Source organism: Poecilia reticulata, linkage group LG1 (genome assembly GCF_000633615.1).
Source record: "Poecilia reticulata strain Guanapo linkage group LG1, Guppy_female_1.0+MT, whole genome shotgun sequence".
Taxonomy (NCBI): domain Eukaryota; kingdom Metazoa; phylum Chordata; class Actinopteri; order Cyprinodontiformes; family Poeciliidae; genus Poecilia; species Poecilia reticulata.
The window spans coordinates 16,307,278-16,328,887 of NC_024331.1; the positions used below are offsets into that span (position 1 = coordinate 16,307,278).

General features: G+C 38.4%; 1 protein-coding gene and 1 long non-coding RNA gene across 2 annotated transcripts; one reads left to right on the forward strand and one right to left on the reverse strand.

The window, feature by feature from the left end:
• The first annotated feature begins 5,584 nt into the window (after nt 1-5,584).
• Nucleotides 5,585-7,212, forward strand: LOC103463784 (uncharacterized). The gene is made up of 2 exons (XR_533547.1): nt 5,585-5,844; nt 6,787-7,212. It is a non-coding gene; the product is annotated as an uncharacterized LOC103463784 (long non-coding RNA).
• Nucleotides 7,213-7,316: 104 nt separating this feature from the next.
• Nucleotides 7,317-20,829, reverse strand: LOC103463779 (high-affinity choline transporter 1-like). The gene is made up of 9 exons (XM_008407372.2): nt 20,709-20,829; nt 18,046-18,253; nt 17,264-17,377; nt 16,888-17,043; nt 15,888-16,036; nt 15,412-15,555; nt 11,632-11,785; nt 9,422-9,639; nt 7,317-9,290 (listed from the first exon to the last, which is right to left on the reverse strand). The coding sequence occupies exons 2-9, from the start codon at nt 18,227-18,229 to the stop codon at nt 8,727-8,729; spliced, it is 1,683 nt and encodes a 560-aa protein (XP_008405594.1). The 5' UTR covers nt 18,230-18,253; nt 20,709-20,829; the 3' UTR covers nt 7,317-8,726.
• Between the last annotated feature and the right edge of the window lie 781 nt (nt 20,830-21,610).

A 21,610-nucleotide genomic window follows, 5' to 3' on the forward strand; every position in this document is an offset into this window, starting at 1 on the left:
TTTTATGGATGATACTCTGATGTCCCATTCTCCTGAAGGCAGCACAGAGCTGCAGCACCAGAAACTGACAAACACTGAAGAGAAGAAGAGTTATGATTAATGTAGTTACAGTTCTATCCATGTTTTAATGTTGCAGAGCTAAGTTATTTTGCAAATAGATCAAAGTTTGAACTAGCATGTTATACATCTTTTATCTGGTCATTTTGTGGAATATTTAACAACTAGAAAATGACACAAAATAAGAATATTTTTTCCACTGATTGGCTGCTGCTAGGCCTACAAATTTTAACTTGAATGTTCATTGCATTTTTTGTAGACGCCTGTGAAAATAATTTCTATTCACATGGCTTTTTTGTTCTCTGGGAAATTAGTTTTGATGATAAATACAGAAGCAAGCATAAAAATCAAAACATCTACAATAGTAATAGTAATATTAATGATAAAATAATGGTCAGTGCAAAGTAGCCTGCAAATTCTTTGGTGGGGGGCGGTGAGGGACCTGGATAAAGGCCAGGGGAGCGCTGGCAAAAAAAGGTTGAGAAACACTGGACTAGATCATCCACAGGCACATCTCCATAATATGGTTTGTGTATCTTTGTTTTCAGCAACACACAGATTAAAAAAACAGGTGTGTTTGAATGTTGCAAGTCTGGATTCAATACAAGCTGAATTTTACCCATATTTGAAATGTGAAGTTAATATTTAACCCTTATGTTTAAATCATATGCTTATCTTAATTTCCCAATGGTATTCTTTCATTTTTTAAGAATTACTTAGATAAGTCTATTCAGTACTTAGATGAGCCTTTTTTGTAGTGACAATTTCTGGGGATCTGCAGCATGAAGACAGCTTGCATTCTTCCATGCAAGAAGATGCCACAAACTTAAAGCCAGACGTTAAGTTTTTACAAGTTTCATTCTATGGCTTATTTAAAGCATATCCACAATAATATGTTGACCCTGAAACAATAGCATTAAGTACCATAGATTAACACAGATACCTGACTCCCTTTCAGTATTTTCCTTTCAAGATGCCACTTTGGTTTACCTCCTGCCTTTTCTCCCTCTCAGCAGCATTGAGATGCACAGACTAAGAGCATCAGTTAAGTTCACACTTTAACTTCTCGACAGTCAAGCTAATTATCTGCCTGCTTTGCTAACGCTAACTGGAAGCCACACACTGAGCATGAAATGTGGGTGAGTCAGAAGTGGGATGGCTTAAGGGAAATGGATTTGACTTTTCAATCACAATGTTAAAAAAAAGAACAAAAAATGAGAATGAAAAAATGGGTGCCTACAACTGCTTGGGTGAAAATACAAAAAAAAAAAAAAAAAAACAGGAATACATCCTGTCGTCAGCTGACATTTTGCTCTTGTTGAAAGTTTTGGATATTTTCAAAGTGCTGGTTGTACCAGTTTTTTTTAATTCCCTTATTACAGTCAAAGAATTGAACAAACTACTTATTTAAACCAATACCTGCATTTCAACTGAATAAGGAGTCAACATTGAACATGCATACAGAGCAGCATGAACCTAATCTCAGCTTCTACAAAGCACACTTTATTAAAACCACTAACAGAGAAGACATAAAGAGCTAGAAAGTATTCATTCAACACTCATCCTCGGTTTTCAGGAGAGACACAAACTGCCAGGTGTTTGAGGGAGAGACCCCAATGCAAACACAAATCAGTTTGATGCAATAAGGCCTAACACAAAAGTTTGTTTTTTTAATAAATTGCTCTGCAGTCTGGAAAACTTAGGAGACTTGAAGTTCAAAGCTATTAAGGCAGCGTCAATTAGTGAGGATGGAAGGCTCTGGAATCAACACTCAGATTTCCCCTGGTTTTAAAGCTGACGGGGAGGGAGGAGATGGAAGTATACAAAAGAAACAGAAGCCAACACACGACCACCTGATTGGTACGTTGGTGCTGCGCTGGTCTGCCACCAGTGCTCTTGCCTCAAAATGCAGAGAAAGCCCCTCCTGTTCTGATAGATTTTTGAGGATGGCTTTGAGTTCAAAACATGACTTCAGCTACTCGTGATCGGCTCAATTAACTCTCCTGCTGTAGTATGGTTTGCTTATTTTTTTTAAAAACCTGCCTTTTCTTTGCTGTCAGTAAACATATGTCCTTCTTCTACTTTATTCCACATAGTCTAGAAATGCATCAATAATGACTCTGCATGCCAATTGATCACCTACTTTGTGTTTGGTATGTGCAGCACTCTCCCACATGTTGTCACATAATGTAAACCAGGTATGGCAATATGTTCAGAAATTAGGAACGAATAATGGCTTCACTCCATCTGGCAGGATATTCAACACGTTACAGGCTCAACCTGCTGAAGTGCTGAAAGACCTTTAGGGATGTTTGCTGTGGTGCCAGACATCTCTGTTTGGTCTCTTCTCTCTTGAACAAAACAACACTGAATGTGCTGTTCCGGTTTGCTTCAAAGCGCTGATTAAAACGCAACAGGCAAAAAAAAAACTTCACTTGTGTGGCTATTTCATAGTAAATACTGAGCTATAATAACCAAACCGACACATCAAGATACAGTTTCACTTCAAAAGATTGTTTAATGGTCTTTTAAAGCAGGCAATTTGTTTGCCACCAACACGTGACTCCACCACGCAGGATTGGTGACGATCACCAACTAAATGTTGGCTGCTGGGTGGTAAATCAAGCTCAGCAGTGATGACAAGTCTGGACAAATCTTGTACTTTCAAGATTGTGCCACAGCCATTTTTCTATTCTCTTATGTTTTCCCGAGGCCTCCTCCCGGTGGGACCTGAACACCTCACCAGGGAGGCGTCCAGGAGGCATCCTGACCAGATGCCCGAGCCACCTCAACTGGCTCCTCTCGATGTGGAGGAGCAGCGGCTCTACTCTGAGTCCCTCCCGGATGACCGAGCTTCTCACCCTATCTCTAAGGGAGAGCCCAGCCACCCTGCGGCGGAAACCCATTTCGGCCGCTTGTATCCGGGATACGGTTTTTTTACTTGTGTAGTGTAGCATATACCAAGCGTATAAAAACAACATTTCTATTACAACTGCCAAGGCAGACGAGCTCTGGCCCAATCAAAGCATTTTAACACATCATGTGAAAAGTCTCACTTTTCAGAAACACAGTGATTATTTTACTTCTCCGACAAGATTGAACATTAAAAATATGAAAAGTATGAATCTTGTTCTGTGCATTTGTGAAAATTGACACTATTTTTACCTTCATAATCAAAACTCCATTGTTCTCACTATCTGATTTTGTTTTAGTTTACATTTAGATTGTTTTCTGTGGTATTTACAGTGTTTCAGTCACAGAAAAAAAAATGTCATGGATCAGTAAAATTCGCATCAAAACATTTCTGATTTTGGAAAAAAATTTTTCAAGAAGGACAATTTGGCACAGCCTTTGTAGAAAGATAACTGATGACGATGTAATGGCCTACACCAATGTGGCAAAAAAATAAAACTTTCCTTCAGTGGGACATGCTTCTTCTAGGGATGCCAGCGCTCTTCTGTGGGGTGCAACATAAGAAAAAATAAGTAAACCAGACAAAAGTAACTGTGAACATTTACACAACTTCATCAAGCCTATACAAGAGACAATGTCGATTGATTTTTAGCACCTATGGTGAGAAAGGCGACAGAGTCTAGGCTGAGAAAAATAAAAGAGAAGGAAGAATGACCATGGAAGTTGGGATTTTCATGAGCTGGATCTGGAGATGCTCCGCTGCCACCGTGTTGTGGGGACATGTTTTGTACAGGAGGTTAGATGAACAGTGGTGCAGCTTTTACTTTTAGCTGTGTAAATAACAAGACAACGGAAACATCGTATCATGACGTGGTACACATAGAGTAGAGCTGACCAAAACATCACTGATGGATGCATGAAGGGAGCATCATGTACTTTAGCATCCACTTTGTACTAATCACTTGGTTGCAAGTTGTCTTGTTTGACAGCAACAGTTGCTTTTGTTTCATGTTTTAAATACATTTGGCTGATTAGTGTTTTTTGCAAGCATAATGTGCCACTTTGACCATGAAAGCTTAAGACTGTGCATTAGCTGTTCTAGTCTGAGTTGTCTGCTGCATGGAAGCCATCAGAAAGAAAATGCAAGAAAGGATGGCACAGAAACACACCGTTTATCTCCCTCTTGCCTTTGACATCTCAGAACCTCTTGTGAGGTTTGCAGTTGAAAGTAAATTATTATTTCGCCAACGATAAAGAGCAGAGCTAGCGCAGGCGCCACGACAACACTAATTACCTCTTTGAATGAGAAATGTCTCGCAAACAAACCGAAAGCAAGCTCTAATAGTTTCATTCAATAATGTTTGCTGCTCACACGACTAACTAAACGCAGCACAGATTTCTACCGACCGGTCGATTGTTCAGGAACATGATCCCTAATTTTGGACTGCAGCAGAGTGATCCAACGCTGTGTTTTGTCAACTTTTATGTTTATTGATTTAGGTTGTGTTTAATGAATGTTTAAAAGACCTTCTCTAAGCCTAAGATGAAGTCGGTGATTCATGCACATGAATACTTTGCTTTATTCTTCCCTTAAAATAAACGAAGGTATGCAAAGCCCTTCAGTATTTATGAAATATTACAAATATTAGGCCAGAAGGGCAGATGATGCAAAATGTCAGCCTCGCTTCTGTCAGACTGACCGACGGCAGCTGGGACTCCAATCCAGTAGCTCGCCATCATCAGCGTGTCAATGTGCCCTTTGAGATCTCAATTTGGCATAAAGGGCATTGTAAATAAAAAATATTATTATTATTATTATTATTATTATTATTATTATTATTATTATTATTATTATTATTATTATTATTATTATTATTATTATTATTATTATTATTATTATTATTATTATTATTATTATTATTATTATTCAATATTTTGCCATTAGTTTATACCTGCTTTATTAATTTGTACATCTAGAGACTGGAATATTTGTCCATTCTTCTTCATAAAAGAGCTCCAGGTCAGATTGAATGGAAAGCATCTCTGAACATCAATTTTTAACTTTTGCCACCTTTGGATTTTCATCTGGGCTTTAACTGGGCCATTTTACCAAATGAGTATGCTTTGATCTAAACCAAAGCATACTCATGCAATCAGAGCTACACCCACGGTAGCGCTGATTGTTTAGGGTTGTTGCCCCACTGGAAGATGTTCATCTGGCCCAGTTTCAAGTCTTTTGCATGTTAGCATCCTCGTATCGTCATGCTATGATACGAGCATAACAATACTCTCACCAGATTCCTCCTAAAATGTTTTTTTTATTTTGGGGGGTGAGTTGATTTTCTTGCAGATCTCTCTGTAGTATTAGAAGAAGTTGGAGTGAATGAATTCACAACTCTAAAACCATAAAATTGACTTGACAAATAATTAGCTAATCTGATTGTAGCTAATGAAGCTGGCAGAAATCCTTGTTTCTTAGTGTAACCGTCCAAGACATTTGTTGTTGTTACACCAACCTCTGGAGCACATGGATTTGAAAACAGCACAAAAAAAACAACTAATGACTAAAAAAGTATGTTTTTCAGTTGGCATAGATACATGCCAACTTCTTTTGTCTGCAGCAGCATCTTAGCAGTGAAGAAGACATTGCCAGCTGGCTTCCTTTGCCACGCCACAGGAGAGTACTCCCTCTGTGTTTTTTCCGTGACGTCTCCTTCACTGCGCTGGCACACGACACATGCAGTCCTGTTCTTCTGCAACATAACAGTAATTTTGTCCATAGACGACTGACTTTCTCGTGAAACCAAAAAGTTGCATACACTTAAGGAAGTGAGATGGTTCGTGTGTTGGCATGGAGTCTGGAAGCAACAGTTGGTGAGAAAAACAAAACTCTTTGTTCTCCATTGGGGCCACACAAACTGGCAGGTTGTGGCATGTATGTTGGGAGATGTTTCTCAACAGGACCTTTATTTTCTTTTCTGTAAACGTTGTTGAACTTGGCAGTATGCTCCTCCTCACTGCTGCTGCAGCGGAGGATATTTGGTCAGCTAGGATATTGGTGAAATTATGAAGACGAATGCCTTAAGGTTTAATACATTGATACATTGAACATGTTCAACAGCCCACTGACATGGCCGTCTTCTGGTGCTGCTCTGCCTTTTCAAGGTTTGTGTTTTGTACTGTGGGGCAAATTTAGCACACTGGCATTTTGGTATGATCTGTTAGGGACATAATTAAAATATAACTTCTTGAAAGCTTTCACACTAAATACAACAACACAAATATTTAAAAAATGGACTCTTGAATAAATAAGGACTTCCTTCTTAAGCAGAACATTTTTATTTAAGAAATGAACATGCAAGAAAGTGCACAAATCCAAAAAAATAAAAATAAAAATACAAAGAATACATGTGAAGAATCATACAGATGTTAAAACAAACAGTTTTTTTTTTCGTGCAGGTATTTGGCTCACATCTCATTAATGATACAGGTACTTTACAGTGCAGATATTTTTGTCTCATACTCAGAATTTCACAGTTTGGTAGCTGTTTTTTTCACTTGCGACCCGACAGAGGTAAAATGAAATGTTGTTGTTTCTAAAAGCAGTGAAAATGTTCACATGTATGACTAAACGTGATTTTTTAAATATATATAATGTGAAACAAATCCCAGGGTCTAAGAGAGAAAAACAAATCACCAACAAGACAACACATAAACTAATAATTGCAATGCTAATATACCTGAATAATGCTAGCTGACTAACCAATTAGGGGTAAGATTGTTTAATCAAACCGTCTTTCCTCTCTTCATTTCAAGCTCAGGTTTCTGCGCAGCATCATATCAGCTCCTTGTTCTGCACTTTTCTGGTCAGGATGGTCTCAGGAATCCCTCCCAGATGAAAGGTCAAAGTGCTCCAGTACTTTCCCGGTGGTATCATTACTTAGAACTGCTACTATCATGACAGCTGTGTTTTGAAGTTTCCAGCCAACGTGATGTTCAGCTGCTGAGTTATTGCCAGTTTAAAAGCTCTGTTACCACCTACTGTCAGTATCCAAGCTGAACTAAAGCTACTCTTTCGAAATAGGTGTTAAAATTGTCTCTGCATTATTAAACAAAATGGCAACATAAAAATAAACACCCTGTTGATATAAAATACACACATATTATGTATGTTTGATACGTATTTGCTGTGCTTATTGCTATGTTACTGTCTTTATGGACATAAAGTCTAGTAAACTTTGACTTGGATTTTTTTCATTTACAAAACTTTAAACTCATTAGGCATAACTGGCATTTCCTCAAAGAGTCATAATAATTCCTTTAATCTCTTTTAATTTGTTCAAATAAAAGGAGTTTTGTTGCATTGTATATTTAGTTAACATAAACAACCCCTTCCACATTGATTACGACTCCTGGGGAAGACGCGTAAAAACCTTAAAAGGAAGTTCATCTTTCATTGCAGGACCTTAGTTTGAGCACTTATTTAACAGGGTGAGAAGTTACATGTAAAGAAATCAATGCTGCTACAATTATTGACACTGCTAACGACTCCTATAAATTAAATGAAAAAGTAGTATTTCCACTTCACTAGATTAAATTGATTGGAGTTGTGTACAAGTGTATTTGCCTCTTATGGATTTCTTCTGTTTTGTTTTGCCAAACATAAATGTTTACAAATATCAAACAAAATGAAACATCGGGCTAAGCTATCCTGAGTAAAACAAACAAAAAAAAAACTTTTTCATTGAGCACATCGAATATTGTTCCAGCCGCTGATTCAACATGGTTAAAATATTATCTAAAAGAAAAAACACTAAGGGTCATCTCACATTTCACATGATTCTTGCGACCAGAAAAATATGGTCAGCTATGTTACATCTGGTGTAAAACTAACAGCATTTTGTCAAGTGAACATCATAACAGTCAAACACGGTGGTGGTAGTGTGATGGTCTGAGGCAGCTTTGGTTCTTCGGGATCTGGATAACTCGCTTCAATTGTTGGGACAATGAATTCGTTTCTCAAGCAGAAGATTCTGAACACTTTCAGTTTGTGGCATTAAGCTCAAGCGCACTTGGTCATACAGAAGGCCAACGACGCAAACATTAAATCCATCAAATCCGCGTCTGAATGAGTCAAACCACCCAGAGTAACTGTTTTGGAGTGGCATAATTAAAGCCTGGACATAAATCGTCTTCAACATGATGTGGCATGCAGGCTGTCATGCTCAAAAAACATCCGATGTGGCTAAACTGAAACAAGTGGACAGAAAACGGTGGGCCAAATTCCTCCACTGACATGTAATGAACTCCAGTTATCACGCTCAAGGACGGCACAAATAGTTATTAGGTTTAAACCAAGCTCTTTCTCACAAAGAGATTGGTTTCAATAGCTGTTCTGACTCACAAATGAAATCATATGAAAGCTGCTTTTTCCATTCTCTCAGAATATCTTTGTCTTATATGAAAAACTACATAATTATCCAAAATGTTTAAGAATGGCAGAAAAGCAGAAACAGAAGATTTCTGAGGAACACAGCATTATAAACACAAACTGTTCGTTCCGGGCTTAGAGAGCAAAACGTTCTCTAAACATTTTGCTCTCTAAAATGCTTAGAGAGCAAACATTTTAAATGAATGCTATTGCAAAATAAATTGGAAAGTAGCTAAAACAGAGAGCCTTACTGTACTCTTTTTCAGTTTCAGTTCACAATAGGTGAAAACTATGAACATAACTTCACATACACAACGAACAACATTTACATTTCAGTTTGCGACAATGGCTGCAAAGCCACTCCATGGTTGTTCTCATCACTTTCGTCATCATTTCCTGATTCGTCTTTCAGATTTTGCGCAACACCGTCCTCTGGTGGTTCAGTAACTACACGTCTAACTTTGAAAACGTCCCATTTTTCAGGCAGCAAGCCGCGGTTGAACATGACCACGGCCAACCAAGAAAAAATCAATATGGTTACCAAGGTGCACAGCATGGACACTGTCCTAACAGGAGACTTCTGGACATAGATGCCATTTTCAAGAGTGCAACCTGGAAGGTGAAGGACAACAGGAATGCCCAAAGTGTTTTCTCCCAACAAAATCCTCACAGTCACCCCCACAATGTAACCCATGGTGGCGCCATAACCATTGGTCACTCTGCAGAAAAGGACAGAAACCAAATGGGGGAACAAGAGGGTATAGGAAACGTCTGCTCCAAGAATCCAGAGGACCAGGGTACTGTTGGTGTAGAACGTTATCGATGTTCCAACAAGACCCACAGCTACCACTGACGCCCGAATCACCCACTGCATTTCATTGTCTGAGGCCTGGGAACAAAAAGCCATAATGGAGAAGATGCTTGGTTATATATATAAACACCCACCATGTCTGTTTGGGATTGGTTCATTTGTTTGGTTTGGTTTCAAGGCTGCCGGGGTTGAACCTTCAATCTTCTTACCTGTGTACGGAAGATGTTTTTGTAGATGTTTGCGGAGAAAACTGAAGTTGCAGATAACAGACCCGAGTCTGTGGAAGACATGACGGCGGCGGCCACGGCTCCAATTCCAATGATGGATATGTAGGACGGGGTGAGGTACTGCAGCGTGAGAGGCAGAACAAAACTGTGCTCCCCGCGGAGGTAAGGAGGTGGAGAGCCGTACTGAGTCAAGTTCCAGTCTGGATGAGAAAAATTCACAGCATAAACGTTACGCTTTATTTTATAATGAATGCTTTTTTTTTTCTTTTTTTTTTTTTTACATTTTGTTGTGCTTTTTTGCACAATGACAATAAAGGAATTATGATTCTGATTTATTTTATTCATGCAGAAATGTTCCCGCCCAGGTCCAAGTTCTGAATCTTGAAGTACTCTATGGACTAGAGTTCATTGTGATGTTCTAGTAAACCCTGAAATTTCTGAATTTGATTGATATTATCAGATTCTGAGCCACAAATGTTAAAAAAGTCTTCTGCCACCAGCTCTCACATTATCGTCGTGTTATTACAGCCACAAATTCAGGATTTTAAGTGACAGACATAAACAAAAAGTGATGCAAAAATTATAAAGTGGTAAAAGAAGCAACCATGGATTTTCTATTTTTGTAGATGACAAGTTGAGTCTTCCACAAATCTTTAACTTCTTTCAACGTGATCCCCAGATATGATATGATCAACGCAATGCTTTCAGAAGCCACCAAATTTGGAAGTAAAGTAAACCTCTGAGTATTTTGACCTGAGTATCTGCAGCTGTTCTGTGGTTTGTTGGAAAATGTCAGTGAACAAACAGCGACCAAGCACAGCAGATAGGTTAGTGGTGAAGTTGTGAAAGAAGTTGTTCTGATCAGATAAGATCAGACGTACCACCGTCCCCAGGATGAAACATGGTGGTAGTAACGTCATGTTGTGGAGACGCTTTTCATCAGAGAAGCTGGTTGGGTAAAAACTGTGCAAAAGTTAACCCCAAAATCATTCAGACCCCTGGCAGATTTAGATTTATAGTAGCTTTTCATTTGACCAATATGTTTCTTCTGACATCGAACCAGACTGACGTTCCAAAGTCCTGACTTTACTCTGATAGAGGGAGATGAAGATTAGGGTGATGACTAGGGGACCTTGCAACATCAAGAACTTAGAACTCAGCATCAAAGATAAATGATCAAAATACCATTGGAAACTTGCCAAAAAATGCTGATTACCAGTTTTTAGAAGAGTTTGCGTAATGCTATGGCAATAAAGTTTTTCCACTGATCTGTGAGGAGGAGGAATAAATCATTTTTAACATGCCACTTTCTGTGTTTTCTTCTTCCTACAGAAAAGTAGTGAGCTTGTTCTTGGTTATGTATGGATATGTTTTCTCTTGTCCTACTGGTTATTTGATTTTTTGTCTTTAAAAGCCTGTTTGAAATGTACTAGATTGGCCTAGTCAAAGCACAGACTTAAATCCAACTGAGAATCTGTGGCAAGATAAACTGAAATTACCTGGTTCTATAAAGTATATGAAGTATCAACTTGGAAGGACATACACCGCACTTTTCAGAATTTTGGTTGTCCAAAGAAATTAAAACCATCTAAAGTTTTCCTCCCATTTCACAATCGGGTATTACTTTGTCTTTATCTGTCACAAAAGACGCCTAAATAAATGATAAAATTTGAGGTTGTGACATGGCAAAATGTGAAATTACCAAACTCTATCAATATTTTTTGCAGGCAATGTGGCTAGGATGATTGACACACCAAACGAGAAACTGACCTTTAGCAGCAGTGGAATAACACAAATGCTGCATGTCTTATCTTCCTGCTACTTATTTGAATATTACCTGCACTCCTCTCTATCTGGGGTGGCATGTGTAAAACTCATATGGAGACTATTCACAAACATTTACTTATTTTAGGTCGTGTTTGTAAAACATATTTGGGTTATTTCAAACCTGTAACATACGACTTTTACTCAGAATCGTTATAAGTTACCCTATAAAGAAGACTATGTTACTGAGTGTGGTTGCATCTTGCTGAAGTGTGGCATTTATACAAAGTGTGGTTTAAAAATTATGAAAATAGCTGCCAGAGACAGGGGATACGAGTCTGAGGTATCATTCGTTGTGAAAGGCTGACCAGGAGGTATGCGTAGCATTTACTAGTTAAAGCTCACTTTGCCTTTAGCGTAGTTCTTACCTGTGGAGGCAGCCACAGCCCCCACCAGAGCAGGAGGGATTCCTAGAATGGCAATCAGGAATGCTGCTGCAAAGCAGGTTAACTGGGCTGTGTGTGATGAAGATGCCGACAGCGTCCTCTGGTGGAAGCTTTGGAATGAAAGACTACCAAGTCCCTGCAAACAAGTGGCAAAGAAAGTCAATTCTGCACACAAAAAAAGCAAGGACAGCAAAAATTGAAGAGGAGAGTTCACATGCAAAATACTGGATCAGCTCAGAACAGTGCTGTATTGTAAAGAACCCAATAAGTTGCCAAAGATTTTATTTTTTTATTTTTTTAAAAAGGAGTCATGCTGAAAAGCCATTGGACAATAGAGCTACAGACTAAACCCACCCCAAATTCAGCGGTTCAAAATAAACTTCAGCCCTCTATGGTTGGCAGATTATCAGTGTAACCTAAAAACTCCATCTGAGTCCAGTTCTGTCTGCCCACATCTGCTTCTACGGCCTGATTTGTTTAAACAGGCCTCGTGTAGCAAACTACGTCTCCCAGCTCACTGAGTGAAGTCTGTCTGGAACAGCACTGTTACTTCCACTGTGTGTCTTTTTGTACAAATCTGATCAAAACAAACAGCATTACTGCATTTTGTTACTCCTATCCTATCATTTTAATGACCTCTGGCGGCAACAACTCAGACTCTGCAGTCACTCTTAACCTTTTGATCACATAGTCAATATATTTAACCAGGCGTTCTACAGTCATATTTATGATCAGCTGTCCTACAACTGCAGGAAGCGTGAAGTGTGACATACTCAAGTAACAATAAAATAAAATTCATTCAACAGATGCCGACCTGAATGGATCAGATCAATGTAGCAATTTTCTCTCTTGCTCTCGATGAAGGCGGACACTTATTTTCCTCTGTTCCCTCCCTGCCCATGCATGCCCTGCTTGCTCTGTTTTTGTCCTGACTTTTTCTATATTTTTGGAGCCTTTCTTTGCACATCCTCTGAATCTACAAATTATGGATCAAGGAGCCCTCTTGTCCTGCGGGGACACACCCGACGGGATTCACCCTGGATTTATTCATGATAACAGGATTTCTGCTGTTGGGAGCTTGCGGACACCTGGCTTATCGACAAATTTGTGACGGACGTGGCCGAACTAGCGAACACTCAGACTGTTGGTGTGGAGAGAGACGCAAGTTGGATGTGAGTCTTGCTGAGACTCGCAGCCCAGCGGAGGACTCCAAAACTCACTAATGGGATGGACTTGATCTTGGAGAAGTTGCTAGTTTCGGTTCAGTGGAACGACCAAACTAATTTGGATAATTTGGAACTGAGATGTATTTTTAGAGACTTTAGGGAAGATTGAAATTTGTAATCTACCCGACCTAAGACATTCTGTTTCTGAATTGGCTTTCCCTGTGTGGCCTTGGAAGGGCTGCATATTTCCAATCTCCTTGAAGATATGTAAACGTAACGCTCCTTCTTCCCACCTCACCCCCCTCTTGTTATCCATGCAGCTGTGGAGCTGAGCGCTCCCAAGGACATTCCTTGATAACAACATCTTTATCGGACTGTGGAGTACTCACTTTTAACCCAGAAAAGGACTTAGATTAGTCACTCTTTAGCTTATTTTTTCAGAAACTGTACCGTACTCACTATTTAGATGCAGAGATCAGAAGCCCAGAGGACTCTTTTGAATCGAGACTACTTTTTAGACTCCTGTTCTTCCAGCCCAGAAATGGGATTAGACCAGAGGATACTTAGCAACCCTGAACAGGAGCACTTGGTTTACATACTTTAGATCGACATTAGATTCTTTTTCTCTTTTTTTTACTCTTTCCTTTGGTTTGTTATTTTGTTTGTATTTCCTTTTAATTCCTGTAAAGCACTTTATATTGCCTTGTTGCTGAAAATGTGCAATATAAATAAAATTACCTTTACCTTTCACTAGTTGTAAGTTTCAATCAGAAAATTAAGCTCATCCTCATTTTTGAATCACAGTACATGCTCTTTATACCTCTTTTGTTTTGACTAACCTCAACAGAGAATTGAAGAACATGCTGTTAATTGATCAGTTTAAAATCTAAAAAGCAATGCAATTAAAAAGCAATTAATAATAAATAAAAAGAAAGAAACATTTTTCTGTATTTACCCATGCAAGGCAATTTTAGTCACTATCTGACTCATTAGTACCCTTCTGACCCTTGACTTCTCTTTCTCACTGTTTATTCAATGTCACATGCTGTTTTTATTTTAATTATGTAAAGCGCTTTGAACTGCCTTGCTGCTGAAATGTGCTATACAAATAAAATTTGATTGATTGATTGATTCTAATTCAAAATAATGTCAAGTAGTGCCAAAAAGAAATGTTGGCCAGAATCCTTCTATATTGATATGAGAGTCTGATGTGATAAAACAGAAGATCATTGTTGCAATGCTAAACAGATATAAAGTAAATTAATGTAAATGGAACTTTCTTCTAACTCAGGACAATAGCCAAGAGCAAATTGTTGTGATAGTGTTTAATAGCAGTAAATTTCCAGCGATAAATAAAGTGCTCTACAGGCAAGAGCTTACATGTAAAATGTTACAGAGGATTGCCAAAGACCAGAAAATAAGCTGAGAAGATAATCATTTTTCTACCCTTAATATAGAAGATATGTGAATGTGAGATAGTTGGTTGCAGCCACATACAGAAATCCAGAAGAGATTTTTTTCCCCCAAAAGATCAGCTTTCAACTAAGTTGTAAAAGATGATATTGGTCTGTTAGTTAGGCTAGCAGCCGTCCTAAATGACAGCAGGAAACACTGGAGGTTTAGCTGTTTTGAATGACTTACACACTTTTAGTAGAACAAGATAAGGTATTTTGCTACTTTAATGCTCTTCCTGTGGTTCCCAAAATTGTTTTCTTTTTATTACATTTTTGCTTTAAAAATTTATACTGTCATATCTGCAGAATCAACTTGTCTGACACGTGGAAAGCTTATTCAGTAAAGCAAAGTAATATGCAAAAGGTCAAAAGCACTGCAGGCCTCGCTTGTCCTAGAAAAAGTAAGTGATTTTGATTTAGCGACTCTTTACCAGTTATCTGAAATGTTTGACAGCTGCTGGTGCTTCAAAAGGTGGATATTAGGTTTAGGTTCACCCTTTTCACATAGGTGCTGGTTGTTTTAGCAGAGTTTCTTTATGTTAATAAATTAATTTACCATTTTAATACTATTTTTGTGTTCACTCAAGTTATCTTTTTCTGGTACTAAAATTACTTTGATGATGTTAAACATTTTTGTAAACATTTACAAAAAAGCAAAATCAAGAAATATGTAAGAAGAACAAATTTATTTTCACAGCACATAAATTGCACAGGATTAAGATAACCTAATATAACAATATCTTTATTTTTCCAGTCCTACATCTTTAGAGATGTTTCATCTTAAAACAACACATAAGTTATAATCTGTATGGTTTTAACTCAAGATGATGTTATTGTGCATATTTAAGAGTAGAACTGCTCTATGTGGATTCAGTTTGGTGTAAGAGCTGTTGTAAACTAGATGTTAAGATTTCTCTTCAAAAGTACTTCAGTGTAACTGACGTCGATACAACTATCTCAAGAAACACAAGGGGGAAGGTGGAGTTCAGTGTCTCACTGCAACACCAAATTCAACTGCATGTTGATTGTTTTACTCAGGCTATAAAGAGTCGTAAACCCGCCTCATTGTTTCGTTTGGCACACTTTTCGACAGGCATATGCGTTTTATTAGGCCCAGTGTTAAAGAGGTAAAACATACTTACCAGCATCAACCAGTCATCGATCCACTTCCAGACTGTATCTTTACCCAGACTTCCAAGCCATGGCTCTTGAAACGTCTGGTTGAAAGCCGTCTCAGCAATGTTAACAGATGTTTTGTTCAGCAGAAGAAAGGGAACGCACAGCCACTGTACACAGACCAACACACACAATGAGCTCCAGGCATCAGATGAGAGCAGCAGGAAGAAACATGAGCCATACAGACGACACGAGACTTCATAACCTGGACATGTTTGTGAAATTCTCCAAACGTTCAGCACTCAGACATCTGTGAGTACCGAGCTTTACAATGGAGAACAATAAAGGAGTTGTTGCCAATACTAAAGCAACGTTAGATGACTAATTAGGGTCAAAATAGCTTTGAAATGATTTACAACTCATTAAATGTGAAAGCAGAAGTATGTTGTCAGATACTGTACTGTGAGTGTTGGTGTTTGAAGCAAATGACCTTCCTACTTACCAAACTGAGGAATGTGAGGGCGAGCTGGATGACGTCAGTGTAGGCCACTGAATAAAGACCTCCCAACAGAGTGTAGACGATAGCCACCGCCGCTGAGATCCACACAGAGTAGCCAAAGCGTAAGTCCAGTATCACGCTCATAGTCACTCCTGTTACAGAAACACATAAGTTAGAGAAACAAATCCCTCGACTTGCATTCAGTCAAAAAATTTTTATTGCTTTTTTGTTTTCCTTTGCAACCCAGCAGAGAAGTATTCATACCATTTGGAGTTTCAAGATTTTAAAACTTGTTTTCATTAATGAATGTTTCAGTTTCTAGTAGGTGTACACCAATATAAAAATGTGGATCGATATCACATTGATATAATATTCAGTTTAATAATATTGGACAATATTCAGTTTAATAACCAATATTTATATTATATTACGTTAAAGTCTGTTCCCTTTCAACACACTGAAAAAATGACCACAGAACTAGCATTGAGTCACCTTCCTAAAACAATAGCCTGTAATTTTTTGCCAAAAGGTGAATTTTGCCAAAAGATGGCTAAAAAAAGGTGGTGACTTTTTTCAGAAGTCATCGCCTCTGACTTCTGAAAAAAGTTAGAGGTGCTGACTTCCAAAACTATGACTTTTTTTTGTTTGTTTTTGTTTTACTATTTTAGGAAGGTGATGGATGTTTCCATAACATTCCTTATTTCTGTGCTGCAACACTATTGCACAACCAAACAAAACAGAAGTGGCCAATTCCCTCTCCTGCCGAAACACATACACAAACCCCAATAGGACAGAAATAAGCATTATGCGTCACGAGACCGATATCGATATTCTTAAAAATAAACACCAGCTGATAATGATGCTAACACTGATATATCAAGCATCTGGAGTTTCCAGATGTCTAAGGTGGTTGTGACACGCCCCAAAACATTTTCAGCTTCAGTTTCAACATGGGAAAGTGAGAAAATTGTCCTCAATACTTTTTAAGGAGGTGTTTACTCACCCAGTCCTAACAGGGTGCAGGATACCCAGAGAACATCCACCAACAAACATGGCAGCACGAGAGCCCCGCTCAGCACTCTGCCGTACTTTTCCTGGAAAGGGTCCATCATGGTGACATATTTCTTTTCCCTCATTGGCTTGGCAAAGAAAAGACCACCTAATGCAGGGGTTGAAATATCATCCATTGTTCATTGTATTCATTCAGTAATGGTTAAATAAAATGTTTAATAGAAAGGTTTGGATTGGCCCAAACTGCTTAGACACATATGTTTGACATTTTCTGTGTATAGGGAAAACACATACAAATCTCGGTCATTTTGACCCGAGGACAACAGGAGGGTTAAGATCACCGTCTGCTCTTGCCTCTGCGGTCTTACCTATGACGAAGGAAACTGAGTATTGTATCGGCATCAGGGCCCACATCAAGCCCATTTTGGGAGTGTACACAGCTTCAGCAACACCCAGGATAAAACCTCCTCCAACCCACGTGGCTGCACAAGCACAACAAGCACAAGTTAAGCAGAGGAGTCTGTGCGAAAGTAAAATAAACACAAACATGGATGTTTCTGCGACAAGATAATCCTTTGAAGGCTATAGTTTACACATTGTAGGTGCATGCACTGGAGTTACATTCTGTAGACAAATCCATGAATCTGCAAATATTGAACCACTAATATGATGGGATCCACTATGTAGATTTTTTAATTTTGCTTTATTAATCTTTTTTCCGAGTGATGGAGAAATACTAAAACAATTAGAGCCATTTGGTAAATCAAGACTTGGTTACAGGTTCAAACTGCCCACTCGGAGATTCACCTCTGAGAGTTGTGTAACTTTCTCAGTTAAAAATGACTCAGAAAAATGTTGGCAATATTTTATAAGCAGAACATCTGTGCACTAAACATTCACACACTGATTCAAATAAAGTGTTTGTGTAGCTAAATGAAGCATTGTATACAGTAAAACAGTGTGGATATTGTCAGGTCTTTTCCTGATATTTCAGTTTTAACTTGATTCTTTCTTTGGTTTGATTCTGTCCTGGTTTGGTTGGCGGCCTTAGAATTTTCCTTCAATATGTTCTGTTTTGTCTTTCCAGCTGCTGTTCATCTCTTTCTGTACCTTATCATATTTGTAATATGTGTTTCACAGAATCCCCCACCTGTCATGGTGAATATTCCAACCACCAGGCTGATATTCCTGTCTCCAAGCAGCACCACCTCAGTCCTGTCTCCACTGCTCTTCCTCTCGATTCTTCTGGTCTTCCGGGCCGCCCAAACTCCCGTGCCCAGGATCAGGATGTAGAACAGCACCACCGCAACCACTCCGGGGATGTTAAGAGCCATGGTGGTCTGCTGTCATGAATCACACTGACAGGTGGATGAGATGGATGGGTAACAAAATACAAGGGTTAGGGTACACAGTGCAAAAGTGTGCAAGAACGAAGGTCAAAAACACAGATAGGAAGTTAAAATCAGTGTGTTGGAATGACATGTGCTGGCACGCTTTGAACTTGAAAAGTGAAAGGCAACTTTTCAGAGAATTTCAGAAACTCACACACAATTGATTGTTTTCGGTTAGTAAATATTAAGAAAAAAAAGAGAGAAAGATTCAGCATTTCTCACAGCAAGTTAGAAACTGTTGTTGGTTTGTATTTATTTTGATGAATTGATGTTGACTATTAACAAATGATTCCAATACAACAGTCAAGTCAAAAAGACTATCAAGTCTGGATAGTCTGGATACATGAGGGGCTACGAAGACTATCAAGTCTTCTTGACTTGATAGTTTTTAAACACTATCAAGTCAAAAAATGCAAAATGTAAAAACGGTCAATTACTGCTGATTTAGAATGGCTTTCATACCAATGAAACGGTGGAAGTAAATAGGGAACCTGAACATTCTACTTTACATCAATGCCAACAGGGAGGCGATAATGAAGAAGGAAGGCTTTCTATCTAAGTGAAAAAACACACAAAGTGAAAAACAATGTTAGTCTTCGCTCACTTCTTCTAACCTCTTTCAAAAAAAGAATAACATTTTACTCTTGTTGCTCTTTCAAAGAAAGAATAACATTTTACTCTTGTTACTCTGAAAAAAAAATTTTTAATCAAAGAGTAACAGTTTGGCAGTTTAGTTGCTGCACCAGTTTTACAAGAGTATCAACAAATCTCTGACAAGGAAACAGATGTACACGTAGCTAAAATCCCACATACACAACCATGATTGACAGTGCTAAGACACTCCTCCTGGCTCTGATTGGTCGTTTCTGATCAATTGAGTATGACAGCGGACCAACACGGAGGAGACAAAGGAGCACAGTTTTTCACAAATTTTCTTTCTAACGCTATGCTGTCAGGACATTGTGAGAGATAAAAACTGTTGCTGTAAGACATTGTGAATGTTGTCTTTATACATGAGGGGCTACATGAGCCAACAACAAAATTAAACTGACAAAGAAGCTTTTATTTGTAAAAATGTACCCTATTATTTGTTATTAGATGAGTATTTTTGGGACTTTCTGTGATGTCTTCCCATTTAGAAACTTTCTTATTTTTAACTAATCCTTTAACTTGCTAATGTAATGAATATAAATCTAATAGGAATAGACTGACAGTGGTCATTGATTTTTGATGTCAACACTGCTCACACTGTCAAAAGTACCAGTACCAGCCTTACTGATCATGATATTACAGTGCTTGATTGCACAACAAACCCTATTAAGATTCATATAACCTATTGTTAAGAAGATGAGTCACCACAAACAATTATGCAGATCAACTGAATGTGGCTTTCTTAACATCTCAACAGAGCCCAACATGGCTTATCATTGATACAGTAATTTATGCAGAAGGCGTGGGGCACCCTCAAAAATTTAGTGCATACTGTAGGGTACATGAACATACTTTTCAGTATACTGACATTTCTGTATTTAAAATGCTTCTTAATTGATATTAAATACTATCGCACTTTTCTAGAAAACTGTTTATTGGGGGTTATCAATATAGTGTCACATGTGTCACTGTATGCAATAAATTAATGAGTGTCACTCTTTTAATTTAATTTCTGAAATAAATGGCGTTTCTTAGGACATTTCACTTCACTAACATCCATTCTGCTGTGTTTTCTGTGAATTCACACACTTGACATGATGGACAGTCTGAGTCTGGTAAGATTCCATCATAGTTCTCCCGGGGGGACAGCTGAAAGTTGTGAAACCTGTAAAAGTTCAAAGACATAAATGCGCAGTAGCGTATCTGCGCAGCTGCTGCTCTTGTGGAAAATTCCACATCAGCTGCTTCGCTAACCGACAACTGAACGTTACTGCTGCTGTCCGTTGACTCCTTCCTCCACTTTGCTGCTGCTGTTGGTGGTGACACATGAAGCGTCCCTATGAAACCCACCACCTTCTGTTGACAATACTTTTTAAGCCACTGCACGTATACTAATTCAAGTTTAAGCAAGAGAAAAGTCTCTCTGTAGAATCGGTTTTGAACCATTATCAGAGTCGAACTCTCAGGAGCGCGAAAAAGCGGGTGGATTCCGTGTGCGCGCCTACTTCTGATGTCGATGTTATGTCAAGAAGTGTTAGTAGGCAGCTTAGAGACGGAGACGTCGGGAGCGCGCGCTGACAGTGACAGTGCTGCTTCGGTTGTTTAGTAGTAAGCAAGCTAGGTGGATGGTGCGTTTAAAGTAACGTCCGTACATCAATGTTTGCAGCTTTGTTAACTATTTAGAGATGACAAATAACACTCGTTGTAGGCCGAAACGCGTAGAAGTGGTGTAGGAACAAGAGAAAAAAAAAGAGGAAAATTGCAAACTTACTTTAAACTGCCATGAGACAGGAGATACAATTCTGCATAAGTCCCCCGTGTTGCCGAATGCCCATTGCTAAATGCATTTTTAATTCAGCTTATAACATCTGGCCCGTATTCAGAAAACACGCCCATTGCTTGCAATATTTTACAGACGCATTGAGGAACTGCATTTGCGTTTGTGTGGAAAATTTTCGTCTCTCATCTCATGAGACGAAATCATGTTTCAACAGAACGCTGTTGAAACACGATTGAAAGATATTATTGAATGCTTAATGGACTAAAGAAAATGGGGGCAACATTTCTGTGGATTATTCATTGTTGCAGTGAAGACAGTTAATTGTGTTCTTTAGGCGTTTACCCAAGCAGTTCAAATTGTTCATCACGCCATAACGTTGAGGATGCAAAATATATGGAAAAATAAGTCAGTTTGTTAGAATTAAAGGCAGTGGAAATCTTTGTACTCTCATGCTCCATGTTATGGTCAACAATAATGTGCAGAAAGTCCTGGACCACACCCTTTTTTTATTTAACGTCCCAAGAGTCTGGCTTCCATGTGAATTGTTCAAGATACCTAGAGGTTTTATAAAAACTTTTTAAAGCTATTTCTGCGAAATTATGGTTGGTTTTACTGTCTCTTAAGAAATATCCCATTGTTTGTTAAGCTATATAACATTTATTTGTCATTCATTCAGCTCTGGGGTTAATCAGATGTGTAGCTCTTAATAGTAAATTAGCAGATAACTAACTTTTAGCCTGTTGTGATACAAGAAGGTCAAAAAAAATTTGTTTCCTCCAATTTCTGTAGTTAAACAGCTAGAACTCTTGATGACACATTACACTTTAATAAAACAGAATGTGAAATGCAATCGTCCACTCCTGCCTGTCTGGAATGTGATAAATGTTAGCTGA

Excerpts from the sequence above, each read along its gene's own strand:
- LOC103463779 (XM_008407372.2), bottom strand. The coding sequence starts at position 18,229 with ATGGCTCTTAACATCCCCGGAGTGGTTGCGGTGGTGCTGTTCTACATC. Across the intron at positions 17,378-18,045 it reads TGGAATATTCACCATGACAG|CCACGTGGGTTGGAGGAGGT; the intron begins GTGGGGGATTCT and ends GTGCTTGTGCAG. Across the intron at positions 9,640-11,631 it reads GGCTGTGGCTGCCTCCACAG|ACTGGAACTTGACTCAGTAC; the intron begins GTAAGAACTACG and ends TTTCTCATCCAG.